An 11,505-nucleotide genomic window follows, 5' to 3' on the forward strand; every position below is an offset into this window, starting at 1 on the left:
GGGAGTCTTGCTTTTTATCATGAAGTGAAAAGGATGAACTGAAGTCTACAAGGAACTGTACTATCTCTTATGTGATGAAGAACAATTTATTCTGGAAGAAGGAAACAAAATTAAACCAAATGAAAATAGATTAAAATCTTTAACAGAGAAAAAGGGAAACATTTGAGAGAAATTATGAGCAATAAATAGTCATGGGATAAGCGAATCTATCTTTCCAGCTCCTGAGTTAAGCAGAATTTTCTGGGATCCTACAAATCTTCCTGAGTATTTTGTTCGATATCTTATTTCCCCCTTAACTTGATTTTACTTTTAATGTTTATTTGGCAAGCAATATAATCTCACATAATATATTGGTCAAATCTTATAAAAGTTTATTAGAGATACCAATAGAGAAAAAATACTACTAGCTAGTATTTGTATGTGTGAAGTAAGATTCTCATAATGGAAAATATTTCCAAGCCAAATACTGCCATCTCTGTATATAACTACCTTCTAAAAATCTGTTTACATGATATTGCAATTTCTTTAAATATTAGCTGTATATAAGTTCTGTATTCAAGAAATTTTTATTAAAGAAATAGTTTCTGCATTATTTTTCTTATCTAAATTCTCATACAATGAATTGCTAAAAACAAATATAAATGTAGAAAAGTATTTTTCCATTTCTAATCTGTTGTCCTGATGACAAATACATAGAATATTTTAAAATTTTTATGTAGAATGTAAGTAAATTGTAACTTAAATTTCATGCTCAAATTATTCTTTTTCTACATTGCCTAACTTCTATATCGCTTAGTTATTTGTACACCTTTACGACTGAGTTTCCTCTATTTCACTTGATGAAAACCATTAAAAGTATAGTATGTGTAAATATATATAGAGAGATATATATGATTATATACACATAGAACACATATATACATATTTGCATGCTTCTAGAGACATGAGTATGTACTTTTGAATTTAGACATATATGAATTAATAGTAATTTTATTCTGCTCAAGTATTTTAGGTGATGTTTAATGTCATGCAAGTTATTTGAAATTAATAAATGGAGCTTCTCATGTAGCACTAGTGATAAAAAGCTTGCCTGCCAATGCAGGAGTTTTAAGAGATGTGGGTCCAAACCCTGGGTTACAAAGATCTCCTGGAGTATGGCATGACAACCCTCTCCAGTATTCTTTCTGGAGAATCACCTGGACAGAGAAGCCTGGCGGGCTACAGTTTGCTGGGACGCAAAGAGTAGGACGTGAATGAAGCGACTTTGCACTCACACACGTGTTAATGTATGAAGGGCCTTTAGTTCTAAATTTAAGCTTATAATATGAAATTGCATAAGAACATTCCAAAATAATACTGTGCTAAAGTTTATACAAGGAAGATTTACAATAAGAATATTAAATTCAAAATAGCCTAAACAATACTGTTTCTATAAAGAAATAGAATAAGGTAGAGTATATGTTAGAAAAGATATTATTCATTGGTTCTATAGTTAAAATTGTATTTGTTTTAGTTAAAATTTAAGTCAGGTCAATGTTTTGAGAACAGCATCTTTCTTACAACATCCTTAACTGCTTGTTTTACTTGCTGGTTCCGTAAGGTATAAATAAACGGATTGAGCATAGGAGCCACAGAGGTATTGAGGATAGCTACTCCCTTTGTCAAAGCAACCCCTTCCTTTGCTGAGGTTTTCACATACATGAAGATGCAACTTCCATAAGAGATTGAGACAACAATCATATGGGAGGAGCAGGTTGAAAAGGCCTTTTTTCTTTGTTGAGCACAAGGGATTCTCAGGATTGTTCTGAGAATGTAGGAGTAGGAGAGGATTACTAACATCAAGGTAGACATGAGCGTCAGCAGAGCTAAAACAAAGCTCATGAGTTCTAGTGTGCTGGTGTCTGTGCAGGAGATTTGCAGTAAAGGAGCAGAATCACAGGTGAAGTGGTCAATAATATTGGAGTCACAGAAATCCAGCTTCAGCCCTATGGTCAGTGGAGGAAAGATCACCAAGAATCCAGCCAGCCAAGAGCCACCCACAAGCTGGTAGCAGATCTTGTTACTCATGATGGTTGTATAATGCAGAGGTTTGCATATAGCCACATAACGATCGTAGGACATAGATGCCAGGAGAAAAAACTCTGTTGAACCAAGAAGGATAAAGAAAAAGAGCTGAGCTGCACAAGCATTATAGGAAATAGATTTGTCTCCAGTTAGAATGCTCATCAAAAATCTAGGATTACAGACAGAAGTAAATGAGATTTCTAAGAAGGAGAAATTCCTGAGGAAAAAATACATGGGCGTCTTCAGATGGAAATCCAGCAGTGTAAGAATGATGATAGTCAGATTTCCACTAACACTCAGCACATATGTGAGAAACAAAAAGAAAAAAATCACAGCTTGTATTTTGGGATCATCAGTCAGACCTAGAAGGATGAACTCTGTCACTGATGTTCTGTTTCTCATTTCTGGTGGCTGATTTTTGACGAATCTTACTGGCAGATACAAGACAGTAATAAATTGATTAGATAAGCATAAATTTCTGGACCTGTTTTTCAAGTAATAATTTTATTTTCACAAAAAGTTTCTGGACTTTTATATTCACTTTCCCAATTTTATTATACATCTTAGGAGTGTTTCTTTTGTTTAATATTAGTCTCATCTGTAGGATGTAATGTCCTCTGATCCTTACCTCATGTCTATTGAGTCTTCATTTATTACTCTTGTTACCTGGAAAATCTAGTGGTTGAACATGAACTCTTCTCATGCTTCATTGTTAAGCTAAAATAAAGAGGAAATTATGTTCTCAATTTGTCTTTTCCAGGCATTAAAACTCTGACTGATAATGGAAATCAGCGATCAGCCTAAACTTAATTAATATTTCATAGGGAAAATTCTAAATGTTCTTTTGGAGAAGTAGTGAATACTACCTCTGTTATTTATTACCCTTTTTAAAAAATACAAATACCAAGTCACTGTAATGTATTATAGACTTTTATTTATATCAAACTATGGTTTATATAATATTATCCCTATTTTAAAACCCAGTAGTCCATTCAATTTCCAGAAGTTAGAATCTCTTAACTCTTACCTTTATTCTTGATTTCTTAAAAATATGACTTTTCATGATATGCAATTAATGGAGTGATTTTTAATAGATTGTTTAAAAATTTCTAATAAAATAAGTTTTACAGATTGAGTTAATAGCTTAAACAATATATTTACAAATATGTTAATGAAGAACAGAAATACTCACATAAAATTAAAATATGAAATATGCAAACACTTTGTATATGTCATTTAGAACTATCTTGGACATCCAGGCCAAGAATATGTATCAAGTTTTTGTAAAGTGTGATTATACCAAAATTAAGGAAAATGTGGTGTGCTCTACTCATTGCTGTTAATGATAGAAATCACCATTTCAAATATCTTTATATTTCAGTTTATTGGTTTACCTATTGAATATATATGTAAGATGATATATTGTAATATTATTATATACACTGTAATTATATGTATCAGAGAAGAATAGAATCACAACAGAGTCATAATCAATGCTTTATAATAAATAGAAGCATCAGATTAAAATAAACAGAATACTTACATACGGTCAAAAGACTGATGATTTGTGTGACATATTGAGTACAAGCTAATGTGCTCAATTAAGATAAATGAAAAGAAAAGTAGTAGTCTAATGCTTCATGGAGAAATAACTATTCTCCCTGTCTTTCCATAAATCTCTCTATTCTTCCATAAAACCCTTCAAGTTTCAGGAGCTACATAGCTAATGGAACAGTTTTCTCATATTATTCTTCACCATTTGTCCCAAATATGGAATCCTGAACATATCCCACCAGCTATCTTAGCAGCAACATTTTCATGTGAAAGCTAAAAATGAAAAACATTTGAGAAATCTTTTGTAACAAGCTCTTCTGATATTTCACAGAAGGCCATTTCCATTTATTTTTCTTAGGAAAAAAGAAAACCTAGAAAATTTAAAGTGTTTTGTTACCGAAATATATATATTTTTTGCTTCAGAAATATTCTTTGAGATAAATCCTTAATGACTTCTGGGAAAATAATAATAGGGCACTGATGAATCATGCACAAGATTAGCTTTGGTGAGTATCTTTTAATTGATATTATGGGACCTGTGTCCCAGGAGAAAGTTGAGAAAATTATCCAGCAGGGTGATGGTCAAGTATTTGGTGAGGTGGGAAGTGTAGTGAAAATAAACCAACATTTCCTGATCATATTCTTATGATGGATGTATCCTTCACAACATATGGTATATGTTTAAAATATGAAAGCAAAACAGACAGAAGACTATTAATGAAGAAAGACATGGTCTCATCATGTATAAAATAACTTTAAAATTATTAAATCTTTTGAGTTGCATCATTTCAGCTATACTCCTTAAGAAGTACTTCTACTTTCATCAATTGAGCTAAATAACTAGTATACACCAAAATCAGAAACAACTGAAATTTCACCTTTATGTTTCTGTATTATTTCCAATGTATTGGCATAGAATCTAAGATACACTTTAATATTTACCAAAACTGCTCTTACTAATGAGCAAATGAGGCACAGTTCATTCCACAGTGAGTAAATACAATGCAGAAAAAGATAACTTCTTCAAAATGGCATCTTGTTGTTGAATATATCACATAAGTGAAAACTAAGATACTTAAATTACTTTTGTGTACCCAATAATGATACTTCAAAGCAGTCTTAATTAATAGTTGAATTATTAGATATTTTATCACCACTTTAAGTATAAATATAATTATAAAAACACAAAATGATGTTTTTCCATTTTAAAGAATTTATCTTCATGTGATATATACATTACTTCAAGCACTTGATAATTAATAGGAAATCTTCATTTTAGCCAATAGTTAACCATTGGCTATGGGCTTCCCTGGTGGCTCAGTGGTAAAGAATATGCTTGTAAATGTAGGAAGGGTGGGTTCAGTCCCTGGGTTGACTTCAAACCCTGAGTCGGGTTTTCCACATTGGATTTTTTTTTTTATTTCAATTTTTAATTAAACTTCACATTTAATTTCAACATTTCCATTCCTTCTAATTAAATGGTGTGAGATACTTACAATGATTGAAAATGGTAAAGGTGTGTGATTTATCTTTGAATTTATCTTGAGTACCAATAATTGTGTTCTCTGATCCTTATATATGTATGTTAAATAGGTGTGTAAGCATCTTGCACTGTTCAGTAATTTCATGGACTAAGCTTTTTATGTTTATGTACTTTTGACTGTTTAATGTTAAAAATTTTCTGATGTTATGATATGGCCAAACAAAGGTCACTGCATGTGATATAAAAGCAGTTATCCCTAATATTTAGCAATAATGATCTCATTAATAATTAATATTTAATAATTAGTCATAATTTCTGTTGACATCACTCACTGGAAGAAATCACCCACCAAACAGCTGCAGTCTCTCACAATTCCAGTTTATTGCCTAACAAGAAGAGTATAACTTGGAAAAATATAGATAAATACTTCTGATGAAGCAGAGCTGGGAGAAAGTGATATGGACAACTTAAAATAATCTATTTTCACAGTAGAGGATAATTTTTTTTTCAAATATTTTTAACAAAACTTATTTATATTTATTTAACTTATTTATTTTTGATTTTTATTTTATGTTGGAGTATAATTGATTAACAACGTTCTGTTAGTTTCAGGTGTACATCACAGTGATTCAATTATGCATATACATGAATCTATTCTTTTTCAAATTATTTTCCCATTTAGGTTACTACAGAATAGTGAGCAGAGTTCACTGCAGTACACAGTAGGTCTTTGGTGGTTATCTCCTTTAAATATAGCAGTGTGTACATGTCCATCCCAAACACTATCTGCAATCTGTTTTTTTCCCTTTACATATTTTGAATAGCTGACTCAATAGAAAAGGAAATAAGAGTAGGGAGGAGACAGAGTTCTTTGGTAGAAATAATCATAAAGCATGGTTTTCTAAGCCTTGAATTTAGGTTCCATTCATTAACTGTGGGTTATTGTGAATTTTATTTTGAATCATTTATTCCTCATGTAGGATCTGAATAGCTATCTAGAGCTTTCAACTTGTCTTTTGAAATTAAAGACCAATATTAAAATCACACCTCAGAGTCTCCCTATGTTTGCCAACTGTGGAATAAATGATACATAGAGCTGGGAACATTATAGGGGGAAAAAAGTAACAAATACAGAGAAATACTTTTGGAAGTAAAAAAGTGAAATATAAAAGGAGCTATAAAATAACTGTGAAATCTTTGACCACCCTATTTAATTTGAATTGTGTCCTCCTTTCCTTACAGTATATCAGTTTTGTTCATATTATTTTCACTTACTAAAATACAAAATAATTTAATTTTCAGTTATGTTGACTGTTTGAAGTCTGTTCCTGCACTAGAAATAAACTCTACAATATCAAGAGGTTTTGTGTGCTTTGTTCCCTTCTGTATATCAACCATCTGAATCAATGGTTTGTGTTTATGTGTTGTTTATTTGTGGTTTCAGCTACAGATTTCATAATGATTAACCCATTCCAGTGTTTTTGCCTGGAGAATCCCAGGGATGGCAGAGCCTGGTGGGCTGCTGTCTGTGGGGTCACACAGAGTTGGACACGACTGAAGCAACTTAGCAGCAGCAGCAGCAGCAGTGCTTGATTGATAATAACATTGTTTTGGTGAAAACAAGTCCTGGACTTGTTTTACCTACTGGTTCCTTAAGGTGTATATAAAGGGATTCAGCATGGGAGCAACAGAGATATTAAGTACTGCTAACCCCCCTTTTTAAAAAATATAAATTTATTTATTTTAATTGGAGGTTAATTACTCAAAGCCACACCTTCTTTAGCAGATGTCTTGACATACACGAAAATACAATTCCTGTGAGAAATGGAAACCACAATCAAACAAGTAGAGAAGGCCGTTTTCCTTTGCCTGGCAGAAGGGGTCTTCAGAATTGTTCTAAGGATGTGTAAAAGAGAATCACCAAGGCTAAAGTTACCATGAGTGTGAATGCTGCTAAGAAAAATGCCATAAGTTCTAGAAACTTTGTGTCTGTGTAAGCAATCACTGCGAGCCGGTGCACTGAGCATAGGCGGCTGCGGGCTAGCGCACTGAGTGCAGCCAAGAGGAGCTACCGCACGTCTGAGGTCAGGGGCAGTGGCCTAGAGTGCCAGGCTGCGACGGCTTAGGAACGACCAAGAGGAGCTACCCTGCGTCCAAGGTCAGGGGCGGCCAAGAGGGACTACCCTGCGTCTGAGGTCAGGGCGGGGGGCCGGGAGAGCCACCCGCGCCTGAGGCCAGGGCCGGTGGCCCGGAGGAGCAACCCAAGGAATGGGGGCTGTGCAGGCACAGGAGGGCCAAGAGGAGCTATCCCACATTGAAGATCAGGAACAGCGGCGGTAAGGAGATACTGATCGTCCAAGGTAAGGAGCAGCGGCTGTGCTTTGCTGGAGCAGCCGTGAAGAGATACCCCACATCCAAGGTAAGAGAAACCCAAGTACGATGGTAGGTATTGCAAGAGGGCATCAGAGGGCAGACACACTGAAACCATACTCACAGAAAACTAGTCAATCTAATCACACTAGGACCACAGCCTTGTCTAACTCAATGAAAGCAAGCCATGGTGCAGGGCAACCCAACACAGGTGGGTCATGGTGGAAAGGTCTGACAGAATGTGGTCCACTGGAGAAGAGAATGGCAAGCCACTTCAGTATTCTTGCCTTGAGAACCCCATGAACAGTATGAAAAGGCAAAATGATAGGATACCAAAGGAGGAACTCCCCAGGTCATTAGGTGCCCAATATGCTACTGGAGATCAGTGGAGAAATAACTCCAGAAAGAATGAAGGGATGGAGCCAAAGCAAAAACAATACCCAGCTGTGAATGTGACTGGTGATAAAAGCAAGGTCCAATGCTGTAAAGAGCAATATTGCATAGGAACCTGGAATGGCAGGTCCATGAATAAAGGCAAATTGGAATTGGTCAAACAAGAGATGGCAAGAGTGAACATTGACATTCTAGGAATCAGAGAACTAAAATGGACTGGCATGGGTGAATTTAACTCAGATGACCATTATATCTACTACTGCAGACAGGAATCCCTCAGAAGAAACGGAGTAGCCATCATGGTCAAAAAAGAGTCCAAAATGCAGTACTTGGATGTTATGTCAAAAATGAGAGAATGATCTCTGTTCATCTCCAAGGCAAAACATTCAGTATCACAGTAATCCAAGTCTATGCCCCAACCAGTAACGCTGAAGAAGCTGAAGTTGAATGGTTTATGAAGACCTACAAGACCTTGTGGAACACCCCAGAAAGATGTCCTTTTCATTATAGGGGACTGGAATGCAAAAGTAGGAAGTCAAAAAACACCTGGAGTAACAGGCAAATTTGGCCTTGGAATGCGGAATGAAGCAGGGCAAAGACTAATAAAGTTTTGCCAAGAAAATGCACTGGTCATAGCAAACACCCTCTTCCAACAACACAAGAGAAGACTCTACACATGGACATCACCAGATGGTCAACACCGAAATCAGATTGATTATATTCTTTGCAGCCAAAGATGGAGAAGCTCTATACAGTCAGCAAAAACAAGATCAGGAGCCAACTGTGGCTCAGATCATGAACTCCTTATTATCAAAGTGAAGTCGCTCAGTTGTGTCCAACTCTTTGGGACCCCATGGACTGTAGCCCACCATGTTCCTCCTTCCATGGGATTCTCCAGGCAAGAATATTGGAGTGGGTTGCCATTTCCTTCTCCATGGGATCTTCCCGACCCAAGGATCGAACCCTGGTCTCCCGCCTTGCAGGCAGATGCTTTAACCTCTAAGCCACCAGGGAAGCCCTCCTTATTACCAAATTCAGACTCAAGTTGAAGAAAGTAGGGAAAACTGCTAGCCCATTCAGGTATGATTTAAATCAAATCCCTTATGATTATACAGTGGAAGTGAGAAATAGATTTAAGGGCCTAGATCTGATAGAGTGCCTGATGAACTATGGAATGAGGTTTGTGACATTGTACAGGAGACAGGGATCAAGACCATCCCTATGGAAAAGAAATGCAAGAAAGCAAAATGGCTGTCTCAGGAGGCCTTACAAATAGCTGTGAAAAGAAGAGAGGTGAAAACAAAGGAGAAAAGGAAAGATATAAGCATCCGAATGCAGAGTTGCAAAGAATAGCATGAAGAGATAAGAAAGCCTTCTTCAGCGATCAATGCAAAGAAATAGAGGAAAACAACAGAATGGGAATGACTAGAGATCTCTTCAGGAAAATTAGAGATACCAAGGGAATATTTCATGCAAATATGGGCTCAATAAAGGACAGAAATGGTATGGACCTAACAGAAGCAGAAAGTGTTAAGAAGAGGTGGCAACAATACACAGAAGAACTGTACAAAAAAGATCTTCACGACCCAGATAATCATGATGATGTGATCACTAATCTAGAGCCAGACATCTTGGAATGTGAAGTCAAGTGGGCCTTAGAAAGCATCACTAGGAACAAAGCTAGTGGAGGTGATGGAATTCCAGTTGAGCTGTTTCAAATCCTGAAAGATGATGCTGTGAAAGTGCTGCACTCAATATGCCAGCAAGTTTGGAAAACTCAGCAGTGGCCACAGGACAAGAAAAGGTCCGTTTTCATTCCAATTCCAAAGAGCGGCAATGCCAAAGAATGCTCGAACTACCACACAATGCACTTATCTCACATGCTAGTTAAGTAATGCTCATAATTCTCCAAGCCAGGCTTCAGTAATACATGAACCATGAACTCCCTGATGTTCAAGGTGCTTTTAGAAAAGGCAGAGGAACCAGAGATCAAATTGCCAACATCCGCTGGATCATGGAAAAAGCAAGAGAGTTCCATAAAAACATCTATTTCTGCTTTGTTGACTATGCCAAAGCCTTTGACTGTGTGGATCACAATAAACTGTGGAAAATTCTGAAAGAGATGGGAATACTAGACCACCTGACCTGCCTCTTGAGAAATCTTATGCAGGTCAGGAAGCAACAGTTAGAACTGGACATGGAACAACAGACTGGTTCTAAATAGGAAAAGGAGTACGTCAAGGCTGTATATTGTCACCCTGCTCTTTAACTTCTATGCAGAGTACATCATGAGAAATGCTGGACTGGAAGAAACACAAGCTGGAATCAAGATTGCTGGGAGAAATATCCATAACCTCAGATATGCAGATGACACCACCCTTATGGCAGAAAGTGAAGAGGAGCTAAAAAGCCTCTTGATGAAAGTGAAAGAGGAGAGTGAAAAAGTTGGCTTAAAGCTCAACATTCAGAAAACGAAGATTATGGCATCCGGTCCCATCACTTCATGGGAAGTAGACGGGGAAACAGAAGAAACAGTGTCAGACTTTATTTTTTTGGGCTCCCAAATCACTGCAGATGGTGACTGCAGGCATGAAATTAAGAGACGCTTACTCCTTGGAAGAAAAGTTATGACCAACCTAGATAGTATATTCAAAAGCAGAGACATTACTTTGCCAACTAAGTTCTGTCTAGTCAAGGCTATGGTTTTTCCAGTGGTCATGTATGGATGTGAGAGTTGGACTGTGAAGAAGGCTGAGCGCTGAAGAATTGATGCTTTTGAACTGTGGTGTTGGAGAAGACTCTTGAGAGTCCCTTGGACTGCAAGGAGATCCAACCAGTCCATTCTGAAGGAGATCAACCCTGGGATTTCTTTGGAAGGAATGATGCTAAAGCTGAAGCTCCAGTACTTTGGCCACCTCATGCGAAGAGTTGACTCATTGGAAAAGACTCTGATGCTGGTAGGGATTGTGGGCAGGAGGAGAAGGGGATGACAGAGGATGAGATGGCTGGATGAAATCATGGACTGGATGGATGTGAGTCTGAGTGAACTCCGGGAGATGGTGATGGACAGGGAGGCCTGGCGGTGTTGTGATTCTTGGGGTCGCAATGAGTTGGACATGACTGAGCGACTGAACTGAACTGAAGCAATCAGTAGCATAGGAGAAGAATCACAAGTGAAGTGATCACTGATGTTGGAATCACAGAAACCCAGCTGGTAGCCCATAATCAGGGTTGGGTGGAGGAGGGAAGATAATTAGGAAATGAGCCAGCCAGGAGCTGATTACAAGCTGGTTGCAGACTCTCTTACTCATGCAGGTTGTGTAATGTATAGGTATACTGATAGCCACATAATGACCATAGGACATCACCGGCAGAAGGAAAAACTCTGGAGGGCAGAATTAAAAAAACAAACAAACAAAAAAACCACTTGTGTCATGCAAGCATTATAGGAAATGATTGTGTCTCCTGTAGCAGGGCTGCTCAGAAACGTAGGAATACAGACTGTGGTGACTGAAATTTCTAAGAAAGTGAAATTCCTGAGGAAGAAATACTTAGGTGTCTTCAAACAGACACTGAATAGTTTTAACATGATGATGTTCATGTTTCCACTTACACTCAGTAAGGTGAACAACATAAAGAAG

At 37.0% G+C, this 11,505-nt stretch overlaps 1 protein-coding gene and 1 pseudogene across 1 annotated transcript; both read right to left on the reverse strand.

The window, feature by feature from the left end:
* Window positions 1-1,530: 1,530 nt before the first annotated feature.
* On the reverse strand, window positions 1,531-2,466 carry LOC128048981 (olfactory receptor 6C76). The gene has a single exon (XM_052641480.1). The coding sequence runs from the start codon at window positions 2,464-2,466 to the stop codon at window positions 1,531-1,533; it is 936 nt and encodes a 311-aa protein (XP_052497440.1).
* Window positions 2,467-6,742: 4,276 nt separating this feature from the next.
* Window positions 6,743-11,229, reverse strand: LOC128048166 (olfactory receptor 6C65-like; annotated as a pseudogene).
* Window positions 11,230-11,505: the final 276 nt, after the last annotated feature.

The sequence above is a fragment of the Budorcas taxicolor genome, chromosome 5 (genome assembly GCF_023091745.1).
Source record: "Budorcas taxicolor isolate Tak-1 chromosome 5, Takin1.1, whole genome shotgun sequence".
NCBI classification, from domain to species: Eukaryota; Metazoa; Chordata; class Mammalia; order Artiodactyla; family Bovidae; genus Budorcas; species Budorcas taxicolor.